At 47.4% G+C, this 23,547-nt stretch overlaps 1 protein-coding gene and 2 long non-coding RNA genes across 3 annotated transcripts; 2 read left to right on the forward strand and 1 right to left on the reverse strand.

The window, feature by feature from the left end:
* The first annotated feature begins 4,222 nt into the window (after positions 1–4,222).
* On the forward strand, positions 4,223–10,784 carry DUSP23 (dual specificity phosphatase 23). The gene is made up of 4 exons (XM_077156595.1): positions 4,223–4,356; positions 4,463–4,731; positions 5,940–6,200; positions 10,543–10,784. The coding sequence occupies exons 2-3, from the start codon at positions 4,465–4,467 to the stop codon at positions 6,123–6,125; spliced, it is 453 nt and encodes a 150-aa protein (XP_077012710.1). The 5' UTR covers positions 4,223–4,356; positions 4,463–4,464; the 3' UTR covers positions 6,126–6,200; positions 10,543–10,784.
* A 1,671-nt stretch (positions 10,785–12,455) lies between these two features.
* On the reverse strand, positions 12,456–23,216 carry LOC143680025 (uncharacterized). Its single transcript, XR_013174019.1, has 3 exons — positions 22,759–23,216; positions 13,304–13,364; positions 12,456–13,144 (listed from the first exon to the last, which is right to left on the reverse strand). It is a non-coding gene; the product is annotated as an uncharacterized LOC143680025 (long non-coding RNA).
* On the forward strand, positions 17,318–20,306 carry LOC143680024 (uncharacterized). Its single transcript, XR_013174018.1, has 3 exons — positions 17,318–17,354; positions 17,985–18,174; positions 19,962–20,306. It is a non-coding gene; the product is annotated as an uncharacterized LOC143680024 (long non-coding RNA).
* Positions 23,217–23,547: the final 331 nt, after the last annotated feature.

Here is a 23,547-nt window from a genome sequence, read left to right on the forward strand (position 1 = left end):
GCATCAGCAAGGCTATGCTTTCTCTCCAAACACTGGAATTCTGGGGCTAGCTGGCAGCGATCCTTGATCCTTGGCTTTCCCATCATATGGCAATGCATCTAACCGTGTCTTCGTCTTTCTCTTTCAGCTTCCACTGACTTCCAACTTCTGGTTGCTCCCCATGGCTTTTCTCTGTGTTTCCAATTTCCAGTGCTTATAAGAATTTCAGCTATATTGGATTAAGGTCCACCCTCCATCAGTTTGTGATTGGTGGAGAATATGCTTTCCCTAGCTGAGCTTAGCAATTTACTCTTCGTACTTAGTTCCTAGGCCATTATCCAGACCTTCTTAGTTCTTCTTACAGGAATAAAATAACAGAATAGCATCAAGTGCACACAGGCACACACACACTCACATACACATACACACACTATCCAGTGCTGTGGCCCAGTAAATCAGTGACTTCCTCCTCAAAAGACAAAAGTTTGACATTCCTTAGCATTCTAGCTCACTAGCTACCAGAATGCAGTATACCAGAAATGGAACAACTTTTAAAAAGGGAATTTAGTAAGTTGCTAGTTTACAATTCTAAGGCCGAGAAAATGTCCCAATTAAAACAAGTCTATGTCTAATCTAAGGCATCCAGGAAAAGATACCTTGGTTCAAGAAGGCTGATGACATTCAGCATTTCTCTCTCAGCTAAATGGGCACAAGGCGAACATGGTGACATCTGCTGGCTTTCTCTCCAGGTCTCTTGTTTCATGAAGCTCCCCAGGAGACATGTGCCTCCTTCATCTCTAAAGGTCGCTGGCAGGTGGACTCTCTGCTTTGTGGTTCTGTGGTGTTCTGAAGCTTTCTCCAAAGAAAGCTTTCTCTTTCTTCTCTTATAGGATTGCAGTAAACTAATCAAGTTTCCAACCTATAGTACTGATAGGGATTAGAAGACACTGTTGCTCCCACAAGATTGATTAGGATTAAAACATGGCTTTTCTAGGGTGCATAAATCTTTCCAAACCAGCACACTTAGGGTCAGCTAAAAAGGGCATCACGAAGACCCTGCACATAAGGGCTTGCATGAAAATATCTAAATCTAATCACTGAAGCTGAAACAAGACTTGCTTGAGACCACACAAGACGAGACATTCGCCCATGCCTTCCTCATGAAGGTCCAACACCATTGCTTATCGGACAAGAATGAACCATGTGGACATTACTTAGTTTTTGACCCCTACCCCCTTCCCTTTACTTATAAAAACCCTAACTTACATCCCCACTTTGAACTGTTTGGGGAAGATTCCTCCAGTTCCTTGCAAAGTGCACTTGCAATAAATCACCTTCACACTGAGAGACATGTTTCTCTTTCATAGCACAGGTCCCAGGGCCCTTCTATGGAAAGTGCCATGCTGGTGGCAACATTCGGACACACCTTAACTAATGACGTCTTCACAGATTTTATTTACAAATGGGTCTCACAGGACCAGGGGCTGAGACCTGAACATCCTTTCGTGGGGGACATGACTCAATTCCCAGCAGGTAAGTTGATGGATGTGCTCCCACCTCTGCAGAGACGCACACACTAGGGGGAGGAGCACCGTTAGTGGGGCCAGAGGAAGAGAGAACTGTCTTCCCTCTTGAACATGGGCTTGGAATGGGTCTCAAGGGGGCAGGGAAGGGGCAAAGAAGGGTAGGGAAAGATGTGAGAAGCATAGAATGAATGGAGAAAGCAAAGAAAAGAGATCAAAGGAAAGGAACTAAGACAAGAGTAACTTCAAAGGAACAAGTGCTGGAAATCATGCGGCCAGAGGCAGTATGATAAGCAAGCATGAGGAGTCATTTGATTGAGAGAAGAGGCAGAAAGGAGGAGGGAGAAGGTAATGGGAAGGGGTGGGGGGGGCGGGTGGCAGGTGACGGGAGGCCACAGCAGGGAAGGAGAGAGAAAGGAATGAATTGGGGCATTCCTGATAGGGAAATGGAAGTGGAAACAGGAAGGGCTTAATCAGGGCTGTAATTGTAAGGAAAGGGAGGAGAGGGTAAATTTGGCAGCCTCTAGAACATGAATAAATGGAGATAATACTTCAGAGTAGAGCTGAGTAAACAGTGAGTGCATTTTCCACAATGTCAGAGTTGTCTTTAAACTTTTGCAGAAGATGTTTCATTTCATTTTGATGGAGCCAGAGGTATAAATGATCAAATGTGTATGTTGCAGGTAAGATAAGGGCAGAGGGAGGGCAGTACATCTTCATGGCTGAGTGTCCTGGACTTAGAATTAAATAGACCTTGGCTGTTTCAACCAGCTGCTTACTAGTTGTGTGTCATTCGCGAAATTAACCAACTTCTCTAAGCCTCAAATTATTCACCTACAAAGACACAAAAAATATTTTCCACACGGGGTTCTTCCAGAAAGCACTTAGCAAAGAGCTTGGTGCATGAGCAAATTCAATAAAGGTTAACTATATTTTCATAATTATAATGAGTCTGCATCACCAGAAGCACATTACTCATAACAAGATTTTGGACTGGTCAGATCACATCTGGGACACTGTGTTCACTTTATAAGAACAACACTAACAAACTGTCTAGCCTGCCCAAGGGAAGTGACCCAGAGAGCCTGGAAACCATGAAATATGAAGAAAATTTAAAACTGCAGGTGTTTAACCCAGACAAATTTGGGAACATGGAAGTGGTTATGTGAAGAGGAAGTAGCCTTCTGTTTAACTCTGTAAACAGTACTGTGTGGTAATTAAAGTTTGTGGGCCAGGCTTAGTTTCAAATCCCCAAACCATCTATTGATCAAGTATCTGAAGTGCTCCCATGCCTCAATTTTCTCACATATAATCAAGATGGGTCTTAATCCTATTTTGGAGTCCTTTATAAGCAAAATAAAATTCAGATGGATAGAGAGAAAGCCACAGAGGGAGCAGTCATGTATTAGTGAGGTGTCTCAAGGGAAACAGAAACACCAGAAGATATCTGTAAATAGTATGAGATGTTCATAAGAATTGTCTCACACAACAGGGGATACAGACAAGCCCAAATTCCATCGCACAGGCTGCAAGCTGGGAATGCCAGTGAACTCTCCAGGAGAAGCTGGCTGACGTAGAGATGGAAATTCTTCTTCTGACTGATGAAGTCATCACTTCTCATTTCAGAGTCTTCAACTGATTGGCTTAAGACTTCTCCCATTGTTTAAAGCAATCTCCTCAGTTGACTGTAGAAGAAGTCAGCCATAGAGCAATAAACTTACTGGTGATTGAAGTTCACAAAATGTCCTCACAGTAATATTCAGGCCAGTGCTTGCTTGACCAAACACTGGACGCCAAACCTGGCCAAGTCGATATATAGGAACTTTACCATGGCAAACCAGAAGCTGAAAGTGAAAGGAACCCGGAAGAGAAGGGACAGACCACCACGTGCATTGCCACGTGACAGAGGAAGCCAGGATTAAAGATCACCAGCAGCCAGACTCACCACTGCAGTCTTCTGGAGGAAAACACTGCCTTAATGATGCCTTGATTTGGCCTTCCCACGGTCTGAAAACCATAAGCCAATAAACCTCCATTGTTTAAGTCAACCCCACTGCATGGTATTCACTTTAGCAACAAGGAAACTGAAAAACCCACCTCATAAACTTATGGTGGCAATTAAGAGGGTTTGTATATACAAAGTGGTTGCTTAGAAGAGTGTCTGGCACATAGTAAATGCTCAATAAACATTACTGTGACATCGTTATTAGGATGATGATTATAATTATTATCTCAGATAAGACTTCAGGGCCCCAGATGGCAGTCCAGTATTTTTTAATAATTCCAACAACGAAAAAATGAGAATAGCCGCCTTGTAGAGTAGTGAGTCTTCTTTATTAGAAGAGTTCAAAAAGTCGCTGATAATGACTGGAGTCATTGTAGAAGATCTCCCCTAAGGCAAACAAGCACATTTGTTATTTCTTAGATCCTTGGGTATCCACTGTGAAGAAAGTAAGCCAGGCTCTCGGGGAGGAAGGGGTAGTTGCCCAGTAATAAAATAACTGTAAGTGGCCGCCAGGGAGCAGCAGAGTCCGACCCCGGGCTGCTTCATCCACCAAAAAAAAAAAAAACACAATTCAATTCTTAAAACCTGTGTTTTCTTGCTTGGCTGCTTGGGCTGTCCCCCAATCTCCGTGGGCATCGCTGCAATAACCCCGCCTACAACCGACTATCCAACCAATCAAGAGTGTCCTCCTCAGGGCCGGCGCGGGATCTCCAGCTTTCCTGGGTCTCTAGAGGAGAGTTCGGCGTTCTAGCCCCGCCCCCAAGCGGCTGGGCCAATCCCCTGGGCGCAGGAGGACGTCACCGGGGCGGCGCCCAAGGGAACACGTGGCCTCGAGGCGGCGAGTGCCAGGTAGGTGGCGAGTTACCCGGCCCGGGGCGGGCGAGGGGAGGGATCGGCCGAGCGGGACTGGGCCGGCATTGCCCCAGGTGACCCACTGTTCTGCCCCCTCCCCCAGCCATGGGGTTGGAGCCCCCCAACTTCTCGTGGGTGCTCCCTGGCCGGCTGGCGGGCCTGGCGCTGCCGCGGCTCCCCGCCCACTACCAGTTCCTGTGGGACCTGGGCGTGCGGCACTTGGTGTCCTTGACGGAGCGCGGGCCTCCCCACATCGACAGCTGCCCGGGGCTCACCCTGCACCGGTTTCGCATCCCGGATTTCTGCCCGCCCGCCCCGGACCAGATCGACCGCTTCATACAGCTGGTGGACGAGGCCAACGCGCGGAGAGAGGTCAGCGGGCGGGTCAGCGCTGAGGGGGAGGGACTTGGAAAGGGTCAGCGGAGCGCACGGGCGGAGCTGAGGGTTTTCGGGGCCAGAGCACCCTGAGGGTGCTCGGGGTGGAGGGCGGGGAGGACGGGGCTAGGAGACAGCGGGTGCATAACGAGAACGAAAGCGGCGAGGAGTGGGGGTTGGGGGAGAGTGAATGTGCGGAGGAAGGGAGAGGGGGAAGCAGGTACTGAGCAGAGTCAATAGAGAACCAGCTAACATGGTTGTGAGTTGAGAAGGAGAAAGTGTGGGGGTTAAAGACAGACGGAGGCTATTTCGCAATCTCTAAAGCAGCACTGCCCAATCAAATATAATAGAGCCACATGGGTAATCTAAAAATTTTCTAGAGGCTGCATTTTTTAAAAAGTAAAAAAGAAGCCAGTAATATTAGTCTTGATAATGTAGTTTATTTAACCCAGGAGTAAAAAACATTACAAGCATGCCTCATTTTTTTGGGCTTCACTTTACTGCACTCGGCAGATACTGCATTGTCTATTGAAGGTTTGTGGCCGACCTGTGTGGAGCGAGTCTGTCCGGGCCATTTTTCCAACAGCATGTGCTCACTTTTGTTTCTTCCACATTTTAATTAAAGTATGCTCGCTTTTTTTCAAACATAATGCTATCGCAACTTAACAGACTAAAGTGTAATGTAAACATAACTTTTATATGCGCTGGGAAAAATTCACGTGACTCGCTTTATTGTAATACTCACTTGATTGTGGTAGACTGGAACCAAATATACAATTTCTCCTAGGTATGCCTGTATTATTTCAACATGTAGTCAATATAAAGTAATATCTTCATGACATATTTTCATTATTTTTGAACTACATCTTCAAAATCTTTTGTACGTTTTATACCACGTCACACTTTTGACTAGGTATTCAAGGAAATAGCCACACAGGGCTGTAGCTTCTGTATTGGATTGACCTGGTAGAGGATTGTGGGGAGACAAGCCAGGAGCCCAGCGATTGAACCAGCCACTTCTGAAGTGACTGGTGGCCTCCGAGCCACGCAGGTGCAGAGCCAGCCGTCCCTGACCTGGCTGTCCTTGTGCTGAGTCCTGAGCCTGACCCAGGAGAAGCAGCTGTGGAGAGGAGTGTGGCCCAAGGGAGGGACAGGGCAGTGCTGCAAGGGCCTGGGGCTCCATCCACCCGCCTCCTGTCTTTCAGGCAGTGGGAGTGCACTGCATGCTGGGCTTTGGCCGCACAGGCACCATGCTGGCTTGTTACCTGGTGAAGGAGTGGCACCTGACTGCAGGAGATGCCATCGCTGAGATCAGGCGCCTTCGGCCTGGCTCCATTGAGACCTACGAGCAAGAGAAAGCGGTCTTCCAGTTCTACCAGAGAACGAAATAGGCCTCAGAGCTGTTCTGCCAGTCCCCCACTCTCCTGAGCTATGTGGCAGAGGGGACCTGGAAGTGTACTAAAGTGGTAAGCCTTCCAGCTCCTAGCTGGCTCAAGAAACAGGTAGCCATCCCCTACAAGCAGTTCCTGATCTGATCAAAGGGATGGCTGGGGCCTTACTGGAGGGATGGGGTTCCTCTGCTGCTGCCTAGAATAAATAATCTCTAAGAACCAGCTCACATTTGCAGAGCACTTTAGTTTACAAAGCACTCCTGCACATGGACTTATTTGATCTTTGCAATAGCCCTGTGACATAGGAAAGGCAGCCAGGCCACCCCTGACCCTTTAAGGTGGTTGAGACTGAGAAAGGCCAAATAATCAGTGACTCAAGGTCATGTTCCCAGAAGGAAGAAGGATGGGCCAGGACTACAGCACATATTAGCTTCTTGAAGATGCTGAAACTCCATCTCTTTGATCCCTAACAATACTTTATTTGCCTGTAGCTTCTCAGGGGCTGGTAAATGAAAAGGATGTAAATCCTCAGCAGCCTGATCTCTTGGCATCCCAGGATCTCTAAGACCAGTGGGCCAAGAGGACCCTTGTGGACACAACCCCTCGGTCTAGGCATACTTGACCGTGTGTGACATGCACTTATCCTTCTCAGGACAGGGAAGGCCTGGATGTTGTACTCACAGATAACCACCATCACCATCTCTCAAGGGCTAGGCACCTCTCACTGGCCGTGATTGCTGTTCTACTCTACTGGGACCTCCAACCCTTGAGTTACCCCACACAGCCTCAGGCCAAGGAATGCTGGAATTGAGCCAGCGTGGGCAGTCATCCCGAGCAGTTATTGGATAATTAAGTGAAGGGCTTTGCCATGTTTCTCAGATCTTACCTTTCACTTCTCCCATTGGACCCCATCCTTCCATGACCAGTAACACATGGTATCTAAGAGATAGGATGATTGGGTACACTAGCCAAATGGTCTCTTTCTGCTATAGCTTCTGCCTATGTTCCTGTCCACTCTTCTGCCCTGGCAAACTGGGCTGAATACAGTAGAAATTCATCAGGAAATATGTGTGAAGCCCTCTTGCCTGCTTCTGTTAGATGCAGTGGCTACCAGCTGAATGAAATATGATTCCTGCCCTCGGGAGTACTCAGCTTCCTAGAGGAGATGGGCACAGATAGAGTTCACCCACATATAATGGGCACTATGATAGACATGCACCAGGGTACAGTGGAGACATAGAGGAGGGAAGAGTCAAAGGTTCCCCATAAGTCCCATCCCTTATAGCCAAGGCTAAGCCACCCACTGCTCCTTCCTCTTTTCTCCCTTGTACCGCCACCCACCCAGTTCACTCTCACACAAAATGCACATCAGCCAAAATTTTAGCAACTTAAGAGTAAGAGACTTTAAGCCCCCCTTACTTTGTCTCTGTATGTCAAATCTGAATAATCAAGTCCTTCATTCTTTTCCCTTGGTCTCAGCCTATCCAAATGAGGACATCTCCCAAAGAGAAGAAACTCACAAGTCCAGGCATTCAGGCTGCAACAGAGAAATGAAAACTAGCACACAGAGGAAGTACTCTCACTCTTACCCCCTACACCAAAAGAAAGCTCTGTCCACTCTGCCCACTATCCCTTCCCCCGACATCATGGCCCGTTTCTGTTTCTTGATGGGAATCAGAACATCTTTCATTGGGCATGGGGGGTGGGGATGCTTGTGCATCCCTGTGAAGAAGGCGAGGCAGGATGGGTGTGAATAGCCCACTTCTGGACCCCTTCCCTCTGCTTCGAGGATGGAGTGAGAGAGGCGGGAGGCTTAAAGGTTTAAAACCACACCAGAGTTCAGTCTCTGCTCAGATCCTGATGTGCTTGGGGACCCACAGTCAATCCTCCCCATTTTTGCCCCTCTGTTCCCATGTGCCTCCGTCTCCCTCAGATCCCCTCCACTGCAGGAGAGGAACCTTTGCCCTTCCCTTCCTCCCAAGGCTCCTTGGAAGGAGATAGAAAATTTTTCTAACTCCATTAAAGCCCTGTGTGCAGCCTCCATCCCCTTAATTTAAACAGGTCTCCTCTGCCTCAAGAGTTCCTTAGGGAAATAAACATATAATTATGTGCTTAAGGAAATCGGTTTTTAAATAAGTAAGTGTTGACTCAAGATGAAACACTTTGCTCTTATCCTGCCATCTATCATGGAAAGCAGCCTGAAGCTCCCTTTGGGCTCACTCCTACCCCAAAATGCTTTGTTTCCCACCACCCCCTCTTCTGTATTTGGCCACCGATGAAGGGTAACAGACTAGCCATGACACTTCCCATTCAGTCTTACACCAGGATGATAAGTCAAGGGACAGGCCACCTCCTTTGACAGAGAGCCTCCACATACCATCAGATGAGGGTTTCTAAACCTCAGCACTATTGATATTTGGGACTTGGTTATGGGGGACTGCCCTGTGCATTGTAGGAGATTTAGCAGCATCCCTGGCTTCTACCCACTAGATGCTAGTAGAACGCCCCCCTCTCCCTCCCCTCCCCAGCCATGACAACCAACATTGTCTCCAGACATTACCAGTGTCTCCTAGGGGACCTCTTAGTTTGCCAGGGTTGCTGTGATGAATACCACACGATGGGTTGGTTGAGACTGTAGGAAGTCATTGTCTTGCGGTTTTGAAGGCTGGAAGTCCTCAACAGACCATGCTCTCTCCCTCTCTCCTAGAACCCGTAGTATTCTGATGCTGGCAGTCCTCCATCACGGGGTCGTGGCCTTGGTCTCCTGTGACATTCTCTGACTTCTGGCTTCTCTTTGTAAGGCCTCCCCTAACATGGGTTAAGGCCCGTCCTGGTTCAGTTTAGCCACATCTCAGTAGGAGCTCAATGAACCTGTGCACAAATGTGTCCACACCTCACTGATGATTCTTCGAAGGGTCCTATTTACAAATAAGTTCACTCCTCCAGGAATTCAGGTTAAGATCAGAACATGCCTTCTGTTGGGATTCGTGATTCAGTCTACAACAGGGGATAGGGGCGCACATCACCCCTGGCTGAGAACTTCTACATCAGATCAAGACACAATCACAAGCCTTTGTTTCCTATCGGAGTAGAACTTCTCTCCTATGGGGATTTCTCCTGTGGATGTACACATCTTCGCAGGCGAGAAGGGACCAACTCAGGAGACCGTTACCTTTTCAAGCAGAGGCTGGCACCCATCCCCAGTCCCTCACTTTTCCCCAGGGTGGATTTTCAAGCTGGAGATGGACACCATTGACTTTCTGTATGCAGGAGGGTCTTATTTTCAGTGAGTTCCTGTTGGGCATAGCTGCAGTAACATCTACTCCAACATCCTGCCCCCTTGTTTTTAGTTTCCTCCCATGTTTATTCTCTGGTATGTGATCAGAGTTCCCTGTCCAGTGGAGGCTTTTCTATGTGGAAAACATCCCTCCATATCATTTGGCTCTTCACCCATCACCTCTTGGTCTCCTCTTCCAGAAAACTGTTCTGATGCAGAAGCAGCTCGAGTCGGGATAGGAAAAGCACCCATCACACTCTTTGGGAAGAGTCCTGACCTGGTTTTCTCACCTCCACTTGACCTAAAGGACGTCCTTCTGCTGTCTGGTTCTAGGTCCCATGACTGCCTCATGGGCTGTGTGTCCCAGCACACCTCATCCTGCTGCAGAGAGGACCAGAGTGGGGCACTAGGCCCACACCCTGCCCGCACACTGCCAGCTCCCCAGACTGCTCTGAACTACATTCTGTCATCACAGTCCCTGACCTGACAGCTCTTCATAACACTGCTTTCAGTGTGCACAACCCCTCGGACTTCCCACCCTGTCACCCCCACATCATCCCAGTGCAATGGTGAGCATGTGTCCTAGGGAAGGGACTTGATCCAACCCATAAACCATTTCCCAGAATTAACTGTACCTCTTTGCCGAGCTTCCAATCAAACCTTTTTCTGTTTTACATATTGCCATTCTTTCTGAGAGGGAAACTAACATGGTCTCACAGGATTGTGTTATGACAAAACAATGTCAATTACCACTGATACATTTCACATTTTGCTTGTTTATATGATTATAACTGTTGCCATTTAGGAAGCACCTAGCAGGTAACAGGTGTTTTACATGCATTGCTTTTTATCATTGTATCCTCACAACAACACTGCAAGTCAGGTATTTTCCCCTTTGTATAGCTGAGAGAGCTGAGATTCAGCGAGATAAGTAACTTTCCCCAAACCAAATACTTAGTCTGAAGGAGCTGGGATGCAAACCCAAGCTCACATTCCTTTGACCAGACTTCCTGCCTGCCAAAACTGTCCTTCCCCTGGTTCCAGAGTCCCCCCACAGAATCTGTCTTCATGATCAGTGCTTGGCCTTGCAGACCATCTTGTCAGCACGCCCTCTGACAGCCACTCTCTTCATCCTTTTAGGAGGCCACGGAACAACCCTGCACCTGACAGTGAAGCCAGCAGCTCCAGAATTATGTGCAGCTCTTCAAAATGCAGACTGAGCGTGTCAGGCCAGAAGAGTAAAGCTGATTCTTACAGGCTCTTCTGAGTCACAGCAGGCAAACGTCCTTGCCCAACGTACTAGGCTTGAGGTGTGTGTGACTGGCATCAAGCCCTCAAAAATTCTTTTCATGGCTGATATATTAAAAACCCTAATAACCTTTCTGGTTTTGTTGCTTTTTGAACCCTGAATGTACGCCAAGCTCTCTGCCGAGTACTTTACCTACATTATCTCATTTACTCCTCAGAACAACGCTATGAACAAGGCACTATTACGATGACCTGTATACAGATGAGTAAACTGATGCCCAGAGAGTTTAACTAATGTGCCCAAAGTCACATAACTAGAACCAGGACTTCAACTTGGAGCTGTCTAACTACAAACTGCTTTCCTTGGGAGCAGAGAGAAAAGATTTCATTGTAATTTAAAAATATCTATATAAGATCATCTTGAGTCCCCCAGTATTGCATTTAGACCCACCAGCCATCAGTGGGCCTCTGATCCCGTGGCTTCCCTAACGCAGCAGCCCCCACCCCCCACCCCCACAGTACTGTTCCCACTTAAGAGGTGCCAGCTGCCGACTACCAGCCCAGTCATCACTGCTAACAGGCTTCTGCCTCCAGCCTTTAGCACCATCAAAAATGCAGTCCCTGGATGATTTAGAAGTAAGTTACGTAAGCACTTCTTCCATTACTTTAAAAAATGTTCCCTAGCTATTATGAATTCAAGGCATACTCTTGAGAAGGAAGCATGCTTGTCCAAGCAAGCAGAAATTTGAGCAACACTTTGATGCCATCCGTGCCTGAAGCTGATGACTTATTTGCAACCTTGGTAACTGGGTCCTTTGTGCCAATAAATTGCTTAAATTGCTTCAACTACTCTTTTACCCTATTTTTCCCTTGACTTATTCTGTCACCATGGATATATGATTATGCAACAAATTAGTGATGTCATGTGAGTTTTTTAAGGATATGGGATTTCTCTCCCCCTAGCTTTTGTAACAAATTCACCCCTGTCTCTTCTTTGCCAATACATATTTAGTAACAACTCTGCTCCAAACCCACTAGACCCTGTGGGAAATGATAATTCATGCAGCTATGCCCAAAAGGTGATATTTCTCACCTTCCTCAGAAAATGGTATGTGCCCTTGGCCTTCCTCACCTCTCTGCAAGCAAATTTCTTTAGTTTCCATGTTTTCTGGGCATGCCATTCATAAAATCTAATCCGGGCTGGGTGCAGCCTAGGGCCATGGGATAGAATTAAATCAAGTAGCCCCCACTGGCGTCAAGTCCACAGACAGAGCCACGCCATCTTGGGCAATGGCCTGTTAGTCCTGGGGTATCTGATTCCTTCCTGTCCTTCCTCGCCTATGCACTCCCCTCCCCCACGGCCCTCGTTCTCTCTGCTCAGCTTGTGTTGGGGTTTCCCAAGACCACCCTCAGGTGTGCTGAGTCACTAGAAGGACTCATAGAACTCAGAAATGCTGTTATACTCGAGTTTACATTTTAATAGATAAAGAGTACAGATCAAAATCAGCAAGGGAAAAAGGCACCTAGAGCAGAGTCCATGAGAAACCAGGCATGAGCTTCCAGTTGTCCTCTCCCAGTGGAGTCACACAGAAAGCACTTTATTCTCCCAGTAACAATGTGTGACAACACATACAAAATATTACCAACCGGATGGAGACCCAGGTTCAATTCCCAGTGCCTGCCCATACCAAAAAAAAAAAAAGAGTTGATGGCTTAAAACACATGGAGAAATTCCCAGATTAAAGAAATCCTTATATATATATATATATAAGGATATATATATATATATATAGCCAACCAGGGAAGCTCATCCAAGCCTTCGTGCCTGGAGTTTTTATTAGAAGTCATGCCCGCATGATGACCTTAGCTCCTCAGTCGCCAGCCCCTACAGAGGTCAAACAGATACAGCTCAGCCCAGAGCAGCCTAGGCATAGGGAAGTAGGCATCTACAATAAGGGTCACTGTTAGGGTAAACTGGGGTGGCCCCAGATCTCAGACATACAAAGTTATCTTCATCAGGAAGGAGATGTTCCAAGGTCATGTCCCAGGAACCAGCCAAGGGCCAGTCCTGAAGATCTTTAGAATGTGTCGGGTTTGGGCCTTCCCAAGCCAGCTGCATTAGCCATTTACTACACACTATCAGATACTTTGTGCTCTCTCCTCATCACAGTCTGGGCACGTTATTCCCTTTGTGTGGAATACTTGGCTCCCCCACCTCTTTACCTGCCAACGCTCCCTCCTGCTGTTGTTATGGGTTTACACATCATCTCCTCAGGGAAAGGTTTAAACATCCTACTCTCCCTCTGTTCATATTCCCACATACTTCCAAAGCTTCCATCCTCCTACTTCACAGCCCTTTGCTCACATATAATGATTCAGTTCATTATTTGAGGACCAAGTTAACATCCCAGCACCCAGCACAGTACCTGGCAAATGCGTGCTCAATAGCCACGAGGTGACAAGCTAATTGGCATGCTGTCTTCTACCTGGGCATCTGCACATGGATAAAGAAGTGGATAGAAAAGAATAAATCTAGGAAGGTTTTAATCTAGTGGGGGTTACATGACAGGTACCTCCCCCCCCCCCAAGATACATATAAAGATGGACAAATTCAACTTTTTGTTGATTTTGTCACCCATAAATACTTACGCACCATTGGGGTGATTAAAGAGATAAAGGAGTGAGTCTGGTAAAATGCCATCAAAAAGTTGAACCTATAAAGAGATGTACAGGGCATAATTAGATCGCCTAGAGGATATACTATATTGGCTGCTATTAAAAATACTAATGTTGTGTGTCATGTGCCTAGTTTACATAAGGGGACAGAGAAAGAGATGGCAAGATGAATGAGTGTTGGGGAAGGGAGGGAAGATATAGAGACCCGGTTGGCATAGGCGAAGTAAAAATTTCCTCCAGTAGGTAACAGAAAATACGTGGTTGGATTGAGGTGGTGAACGGGCAGAAACCCTGCCAAAGGGTTGAGATCATATCTGATCAACAGCATGGAGTCACCCAGGTCCCTGAGCAGAGGACATGTCACCTGGTTCCAGTTTTTCTTCAACTACGCTTTGACGGAACGGCCCCATTACTTAGCAGCAGTGTGGTGCTTTATGATTTAACACTGCCAAAGAGAGACAAGGTCTCACTGCTGCTGATTTTTAAGACTTTTCAGAAGATAAGAGTTAAGTAAGAACCTGCTTTCCCTGCTCGCTGGCAGTTAATGACTTTAATGCTTTGCAAAAGAAAGTAAAAGGGTTGTTAAGTCAGAGTGCCCACCCTCTGGGCTTGCAGGTTATGACTTTTTAATGCTTGTCAAATGGGAAAGAATCTCAAGTGAGTGCCACCCTTATGTGTTAGAAATTTCTGTCTTTCAGATGGGGACTGTCACAGGCTCCCACACACCCACTGCTCTGCTGATTGACTGGTGTCCCCGTTTAAAATCTTGGGTTCTTTCCATATCCCAGTGGACCCGATTCAGAGGTCCAGAGGGGCGATGACCCCTAGTGCTGCACTCAGTCCAGTGCTCTGTATTTCTCCCTATTGTCTCAAGGCCAAGGGGTGCCCTGTGAGTTCCAACTTTCTACCTCAGTTGCACCCCTGCAATCCACCCCTCTCTTCCAAACAGCAGTTGATTTGTCAGTACAGAGGACCCAAACAGACCATGTGATAGGTTTTTCCTGTAAATGGAGGCAATATTTTTGCACCACTCCGTGTGTGATACAGGACATTGGGGACTCCAAAGACAGACAGACAGACACACACACACACACACACACACACACACACACACACACCTCCCCCAGGAGTCAAGGCAGTTGCAAACTCCAGAGCACCTTGAGCCCCATGCTCCACTGGCTGAAGACCTGGAGAATAACGGACCAGAACAGGACACGCAGGGTGCCCTCTACTGCCCTGCACAGGTTGCCTTCAGAGCTCAAGGCAGGACTCGGCCTGGAAGGCAATGCTGGGTCTCCACACCTTGTCTTCTCTTCAGTCATGGGGTCCAGGTCTGGCCTGGCGCTGGTGCTGAACTCCCTCCAGGGAAGGAGAGAGGTCAGGATGCAGGAGGGCTCCAGGCTCACCCAGGAGTCAGGCTGCACCCTTGAGAACGACCTTCAATCCACCCCAACCCACTTCTGTTCATTTTTATAACCCAGAAGAAGACAATGGAAATGCCAGGTGGAGCAAATCTGAAAGGAGTAAGCGCAGTGCAAATTAAAACAAACAATAAGATATGACTTGTCTACATCAGATTATACACACATGACGTACACCAAAATAATAAGTTAGCAAGGCCAAAGAGAAATGGGAACTCTCAAAATGCTGCAGGATGTGTAAATCGGTACAATAATTTCAGAGAGTGATATTGGCAACAAACTCACCTAAATGTCAAGTCACTTCACCTCCATTTATACACAAATTCTTCAGATTCTGTACAAAATCTTTATGTGAGCAACCTAAAGACATGTGCCTGGCTGTTCATTTATTCATAAATTCAAAACATAATTATTGAGCACCTACTATGTGCCAGACCCAGTCATAGACCATGAAAATTGAGTATGAATAAAACACAAAAATCTTTGCCTTCTTGGAGTGTATGCACAACATTGATTGAATATCCAAAACCTGAAAACAATCTAAAAATATATGGTTGGGAGAGTGAATAAATACTGGAACCATAGCCACTAGCATCAACAAAGATGTATCTTGGAAACAACGTTGGGTAAGTAAGAAAGAAAACTTGTAGAGTATTAGGGTCAGAATACCATTTGTGTGAATAAAAGCAAGCAATACCATAAACTGTTTATGGATACATATATTATAAAATTAAATTACTTGAATAACCACCCAACTCAGGATCTTGGCTGCCTCCTGGATTGGGGATTGGGGAGGGGGGAGGAGAGAATGGGGAGAAGAACTTCAAGTTTAATAGAAAGTTTTATTTCTTAAAAACACAACAGCTGATGCAAATATATATGAAAATGTTAGCATTGCATTTGTTGGATGTTAAGCCTGTAGTTGTTTGTTTTAGCAACCCGGGTCCTGCTTAGATTTAGTTCAAGAAGGGGAAATATTTGTTTATACTGCTTTCACATTAGAAAAAAAATGGGGGGAGAGAAGGGTTAAAACCACATCTCCAAGCGACCCACAGACTATAGCCCGCTTAGTTTAAATGCATCTCTAGGATCCTGTCCCCCAAAAACCACCAAGCCAGCCTGAAGGGGTCTCTTGGATCCCATTCCCCAAAGACCACTAAGCCAGTCAATGAACCGAGCTCAATAGGAAAAGAGCAGTGCCCCCCCCACCATCCCCCCATCATCCACCCCCCACCCACCCCCATCATCCGACCCCACCCCCATCCCCATGCCGCTCCGGCCGCCTAGCGCTGATCCCAGCCAGGGGCCCGACTCCTCTTGGTGCGAATTGTGGAGCTCCCAGAAGGCGCCCACTGGCCATGGGAGTGGAAATTGGTTCAATTAATTTGCAGAGCAATCTGACACAATCTAGTCAAATTGAAGATTCACGGACTCTATTACTCAGAAATTCTGATTTTAAGGTTTACCCTAGAGACGCTCTCAAACATGTGCACAAGGAGGCAAGTACAAATGTTCTTTGCAGCCTTGTTTATAATGGCCAAAAACGGAAAACGGCGTCATCATTCATCATTAGAATAGAGTAAAGCTAAACATTTAGATCCAGTGAAATACTATGTCATAGTGAAAATGACAGACAGGGCGCCATGTATGCATCCATCCCACAAACAATGCAGTGGAAAGGGCAGGTTGCACAATTCCCCCACTGTAGGATACCACTTACATGAAAATTTTAATATACTGAGCAATACTATGTATCTGTGATTGGTAAACACATATGTTGTTGAAGTACAAAAACAGGCAAGAAATAGCAGGGAGCTGCACTGTAATGGTGGTGATAAAGATGGAGAGAATAAGGGGGATTGGAATTACATTTTGGAGAGGAGTGGGTGGATTTTGGTAATAGATTAGATATGAGGGATGACAGGTTTCTGGTTGAGGTTTCTGGAAGTGCCATTTGCTGAAATGAGAAAGCCTGATGGGGAAGGAGAGGCATGGTGAAAAGGTTTGTTTGTTTCTTTGTTTGTTTGTTTTTCCCAGCAAGGAGGGGAGGGATGAAGAGTTTTGTTTTGGACATGTTAGGTCTGAGCTGCTTGTCAACTCTCCAAGTGCAGCCGTAGAGCAGGCGGCTGTTGGGCATGCGGGGCCAAAGTCCACGGAAGAGTTCGGGCAGGTCAAGAGAGATAAATTTGGATGTCATCAGCACATTACTCAAAGCCACTCAGGACTGTCTCGTTCCAAATCTCACGCTCTTCCCCAGATGCCTCATAAGGAAGCTTTGTAAATAAAGAGAATAGAGCTTAGGGCTGAGCTCTGAGGATGCCTGCATTTACTGTCAACAAGAAAAGGGAATCCAGCCAACAGACGCAGATGGAGGGACAGGTACGAGGAAACTCAGGAGAGGGTGATGGTGTCGGATGGCAAGAAGGAGGAGTGCTTCTAGGGGGACGCAGGTTTCAACTCTTGAAAATGCTCCTGAGTGGCCAAATAAGTGGAAGTCAAACAATCGTCCGTCGGCGGTGGCAACAGAGAAGTCATTGTGACTTTAACAATGGCAGTTTCGGAGGAACAGTGTGGGCTGAAGCCAGGCCATCCAAGTCTGGGGAGTGGGTAAGAAGAGGCAGCGAGAGTGGGCGACTGTTAAGAATCGTGCCTAGGAAGGGAGGGGGGGAAATGGGTGGAAGCTGAAGGGGTGAGTGAGGCAAAGGGAGAGGTTTGTTTTGATTTAGATGCTATTTGCACATGTTTGAATGCAGGTGAAAAGAATCCAGCAGAGAGAAATTCATGGTGGGAGGGAGTGGAGGGAATGAAGTCAGGGTGGGGCACTATGGGAAAGGGAAAGAGACTGGAATCCAAAGCCCACATAACCATACAGCTGAGCCAGATTTCAACTCAGGTCTGATTCCAAACCCCATCTTCTTTCCCAGATGCCTCACTGCCTTTTTTAAATTTTTTACTTGCTCATGGATGTCCTATTCACAGGGTACAGTGCACTAAACCCTTTGCTACCATCTGCTCTAAATGCACAAGTCTTATGAGGCTCCCATTTCCATCAGAGTTCTGTCCTTACCCATAGAACTGGAGGGGAAAATGAGCAAGTTGAAGAAAATTAAATCTGACCCATTTTTTTGCGTTCTATATAAATGCATGAAATGGATTATGTTTGACAGTGGTAAACAGAGAACCCAAAAAAATCTAATTTGTCATTTTAATTATACATTTTTCTTCCTCAATCTCCAGGGGAAAATGAGCCTCCATCATTTTGCAGCCTGTTCTATGGAGCCATTCCTTCATCTCCAAGGCTGCTTTGGGTAACCACAGGATTCTAGCCAAGGCTGTCCTATCTTAAGCATAACTGAAAACTTTTTAACATGTTGCCTAGGAAGATACATGCAAGGAAGGATGTAATGAAGTTTGTATAAAATTAAAAGTAAGGAAACAGAGCGGGGCGGGGGGAGTTGCCCATCAAAGGAACAGCATAGATGCTCTTACACTGCCACACAGGAAGGAATAAAGTACTGAATTAATTTTGATATTAGCCTAACTCAGAGCCAACCAATTATCATTAGGGGCAGAAGCCTCACCCTAAAACCCACTTCTTTATGACTATGAGAACAAGAGGGCCTGAAGGAGAGCAGAAGAGATTACAATCCAACAGCCACTGCGCTGATGGTTACTGTGCATAAGCAGGACTGGTAGTGGGGGGACCCCCACTTCATCCCATTCTCCATCCAGCATAGATTTGTGAAACACACACTCTGCCAGACACTGAAGGTACTGCACGAAGCAGGACAAACATGTTCCTTGTCCTCAAGAAGCTTCCAGTTCTCTGGGAGAATGCACACAGGAGGGTATGAAAGTACTAAGACAGGGAATGTGAGTGCACCTAACCCAGCCGGAGGGGGGGCCGGTAGCTAGGAAGGGTTTCTGTGTAAGAAGTTTATAAGTTGGAATCTGAGAAATGAGCAGGAGATAATGAGGAAAGTATAAAGTGTGTACACACACGCACCACTATAATGCAAATTTCCCATCAATGAGGACATTTCTGTGGGGCTAATTTTACAGTGGACGGTGGCTCTTGGGGCCAAATCTGAGTCGTGACACCCACGTGTCTGACTTGCACAGCGGGATGGGGAGTGGGGCTGTGACTGAGCTAGGAAACCCCAGAAGAGGCCCTGGTGGGAGGCAGTAGCTGGGCTCAGTGTGGACACGCTGAGTTTCAGGAGCCTCTGAGACCTCCGAGGGGAGATATTCCAATCTGCAGCACAGTTATGAGCTGACCTCAAAAGATAAATTTGGGATTCTTCAGAAGAGAAGTGATAGGATAAACTGCGGACACAAATGAGAATGTTTAGGGAGAGAACAGAGAGTGAACAGGGAAAGAGGTCTGGCACAGGGGTTGGAAAAACGGGTTCAAAGTGACAAGAGAAGGTGAGCCTGAAAAGGAAAGTGGGAGGGAGAGGCTGAGAGCTGGGAGGGAACCCTGGAGGGGGCAGTGTGTAAGGAAGGAGGGAGAGGTCAGAAGCAATGCTATTAACATGCAATCAGATAGAATGAGTTCAAAAATGGATGTGCTGAAGACAAATTAGAGCGGCTAGAGGGGTGAGTGGGAAGGGAGAATAGACACCAGTGTTTCGGAAACCCTTTAACATCATGGCACATATAGAAAATTATAGTTAAGTGGCAACTGAAATAATGGAGGAAGGCTGCCGTCAGCTGGCATGTGACCCCCCACCTCCACCCCCAGCTGCCCCAAGGACTAAGATCAAATCTTATAACACCCATAACCATTTGAGGCACATCATTGTATCTCAGGATGCCAAGTGGTAGGGTCTGGCTTAGACAGCTCTTTCAAGTAGACGGGCGGTGAAGGGCTGCCAGCAGTGGGCATGGAATCAATGGAAGCATGGTTGGTTCAGTTCAGCTCATTTTGTAGAGACTTGAACATCTTTCAGAAGCGTCTATGGGAATGATCCAGTTGAAATGGAGTGACTGGATTTATGGACAAGATAAGGGTAGTGTAGCACTGGTAGTACAAGGTGCCCACGATGCAAGGTTAGAATCCAACTGAGCTGAAGGGATGAATGTTCAAGATATTGTGTGTGCAAAGGTATAACCCTCTCCACAACCCTAGGAAGTGGGCGTCATTGTTACCATGTCACAGGTTTTAAATCTGGGGTGTAGTGATGTTGTCACTGTTCCGGACCCCCCACCTAGGAAGCAGCTGCAGCAGGATTAGAACCCAGATCTTTCTGACTCCAGAACTCCTCCAGCAATTATCTTTGGTGCATCCTGAACCACCGCAGACTGTCTGGCCCTAGAGACGCGAAGATGAACTAGACATGGCCCGTGCCTCTGAGGAGCTCCCAGACTGGAAGTAGAGAAAGACAAGTTAAGCAAATACAATACAGCATAATAAACGAACACTGAAGGCATGAGAAAAAGTACTTTGAGAAACACAAAGACAATACCGTGTATCTGCCTGTCTGTTCTCCTAGCTCCTGGAGGCAAGGATGGCCTGGACGTGGAGCAAGTGCTAAAAAACCAGAAAAGTCGGATGGATGGATGGATGCCTGATGGATGGACAGACAGATGGACGGACACTTCAGTGTTAAAGAACATTCTCTTTAGGGGAACTGTTGTCCATGTAGCCACAAGGGGTCACTGCAGACCTGACACAAGCAAAGCCTCTGGCCCTTCCATGCTCTCTCCATTTGCTCTCTGGAAGGGAGAAGGAAGGAGGGAATGAGGGTGATGCTGATGTCTCATGGCCTTTCCTGTCCTCTGCAGCCCAGGCCGAGCTTTATTCCCTGTCTGGCTCCATCTCCTCTCTACTCCCGTTTTTCTCAACTCACAGCCTAAATCCTAGACTTTGGACGTGTTTCTCTAATGTCTCTTCTCTTTCAGACCTAACTTAGAGATCACGGTCTCTGGCTTTTCACTGGGTCTCCAGTTCCAGTTAGGAATGAGGCTTCACCCCCAGCAGACTTTATAACAGAGTAACTGCCCAAATTGCTGCATGTCTCGGGGTCTCATCGGTAAAAAGCTCAGGTTGGGAAGGAGGCTCTGGTGGCTTAAAGCTTCCTGACCTCCCTTATAACAATAGCTAACCTTTATCAAGTTCTTACTATTTGCCAGGCCCTGTTCTAAGCCTGAGATGTGCAATAAGATAGTCATTAGCCACATGTAGCTATTTATATTGAAATTAATTTAAATTAAATGCAATTTAAAATGCATTTCTGGGTGAGCCATGGTGGCTCAGCAGGCAGAATTCTCGCCTGCCATGCCGGAGACCCAGGTTCGATTCCTGGTGCCTGCCCATGCAAAAAATAAAATGCATTTCCTCAGTCTTACTAGGCACATTTGAAGTGCTCACTCGCCACATGGGGCTGTCAACTTCTGAGCAGGGCAACCCAGAGCCCGTTTCCATCATCACAGAAAGTTCTATCAGCACTGTCTAAGACCCTCCTGCTCTTCTCATTTAACCTCCCTGATGCCCTGTGATGCGGGTATAATGAGTCATTATACCCCGTTGGAGATAGGGACCAGAGGCCCAGGTTAGGGTCTCCCAGGACCCGGGCTGACTTTGAGTTTGAGTGACTTGACCAAGGTATCTCAGCTGATTAATACCTGGAACCAGGATCCAAGTTCATGTGTGGGCTCCAAGGCCCCTGCCCTTGACTACTGCTCCACCTGCCTCTATAGCCAGAGCTGCCCCCCACCTGCAGCTCCCCCATTCCACCTCCAAGGAGTGGGACTGACTTTACTCGTACCCCAACAGCCAGTGTCCCTCACAGCTGACCTCCCCTGCCCGTTAACCCTAAGGAATGAGGTCCCTGGACCTCAAGCCTCTTCTGGATAAGAGTCCCCACTCTGTTATCCCCCCACCCAGCCTCCTTTTACCCCACAACTCCTTTAAAGTATTAAAGTAGTTTATGATTCCTGCTTTAACCCTTCCTTGTCTCAGGTCAAGGTCTGCCTGGGTCCTGGAAGATTCCTAACCTAAGCAGCAGCCACCTTCCCCTGGGGTCACCTCATCCCGAAGGAAATGGTGCACAGTCAGCTTGGCACAGGCAGCCAATTTTCTCTAACACCTCAGAAGCTGTAGACTGAGAAGTCGAAATGCAGTTCACATACTCAAGGTGCCGAAACCTAACCAAACCAGAAGCAGCCGGGGCAAAGGTGTCAACTCCTGTGTGGGCAAAGCCCCCCAGAGGTCCCAGAGAACTAGATCACTTGCAGTGGCCGCCAACTGACTCCTACCCCAGCGGGCCACCGTGCAAGCTTTTAAAGTTCCTTCCCTACTTCTGCTATTTAGACGATCAAGCAGTAACACCACCCAGTCCAGAGGCGTCACCCACCCACCCCTTAGCCCATGGCCTAGATGCTCACCCCAAGCTTCACCTCTGAGCTCAGTCTGACCTGTCCTCCCACTGCACCGGACCCTCCAGGCCCCACGCTGCTCTGATAATTGTGCCACTCTCTGGTAAGTCACCAAGCCTTACCCCCAACCCCCCACCCCAGGGCACCAGGCACTGTACGTCGTTCCCAGGACACACAGTTCAGCATCTAATCTTTCCCAATTCAAGAGGTTTCAGATGGAGCTTGAGCCAAGTGCATGTGCATGGGCAGGCTTAGAGGGACGCCGAGGACAGTGGGTGACTCTCGGTGTCTCCCACCCTTGGGGATGGCAGGGCATCTCTCTGATGTGCCAGAGCTAAATGGAGGCAGGAAATCACATACCAAGGCCCCTTTGCTTTCCAATGGCATTTTTGCCCTGTGAAATCGGGTTTGTGGTATCAGCTTAAGATAGGCATACGGGTGGCCTTAAAGGGAAAATAAAGATGCAAGAGGGAGGCAGGCTGTCAAGGGGTAGGGTGAAGAGCAGGGAAATGGGGGGGAAAGTTGTTCTATGGATTTGCTCAGTGGTGAAAGACTGGGTTTTACAGGGCAACATCTATTCATGAGGCCGCAAGCTTTTTCTTAGAACCAGCCAATAATGGATGACTCTTACCTGAATTCTTACCTGTTCACCAGGCTTGGCTGGGGGACCCAAATCCCTTATGAAATGGACCCTCTTCTGCTTATGTCCCCTCGGGGGAGGGTCAGTTCTGATAGTCCTCAGGGCAGGTTCGGGGGGTCAGACCCAATCTCTGTGAACGCTGTCCTTCTCTTCTCCCCAGGCCACTCACTCATGCAGACAATGGAAACAGCTAGCCTAAGGGCCGAGGACTGCTGGGGAGGGTCCCAGAGCTCACTCAGACCTGGCTTAGTCTCAGTTAGTATCCCCCTGCTACACTTAAAAGACACATTTGTGCATATCTTTCAACACTTTCCTTTACACCTTCTGAGTTGACCTACTTTTCATTTCAACTTGGCCCTGGTGGTTTCCTGCTTACTTGTTTGTTTTCATTGAACCAGAAAAGCAAACAGTTCCTGAATAAATATGACCTCTCCCAGGACAGAGTTCGTGGGACGTGGTCCCGTGAGGAAAACATTTGTTTCACTCAGTGCTCTTCTTTCTGCCACAGCACAGCACTACCCTGGGTGGTACAGCCAGGGCATTTGCACAGGGGGAAAGGTCCAAAGCTCACATTCAGGGCAGAGACAAGATGGACTACTGCCTGGAAATACTCCAGACAAAAGGTTCTCCGTGGGCAAATTGCCATACCCAATAAAAGGAAAGGCCCTTGGGCTTTGCTGGATAAAGTCCAAGGGCTTCCAAGCCTGGAACCCAGGATCTGGCTAGGAGAGAGCAGAGAAGGAGAGGAGGCAGAGTCAGTGGCTGGCTGACTGGTGCACA

Source organism: Tamandua tetradactyla, chromosome 4 (assembly GCF_023851605.1).
Source record: "Tamandua tetradactyla isolate mTamTet1 chromosome 4, mTamTet1.pri, whole genome shotgun sequence".
In the NCBI taxonomy this organism is placed as follows: Eukaryota; Metazoa; Chordata; class Mammalia; order Pilosa; family Myrmecophagidae; genus Tamandua; species Tamandua tetradactyla.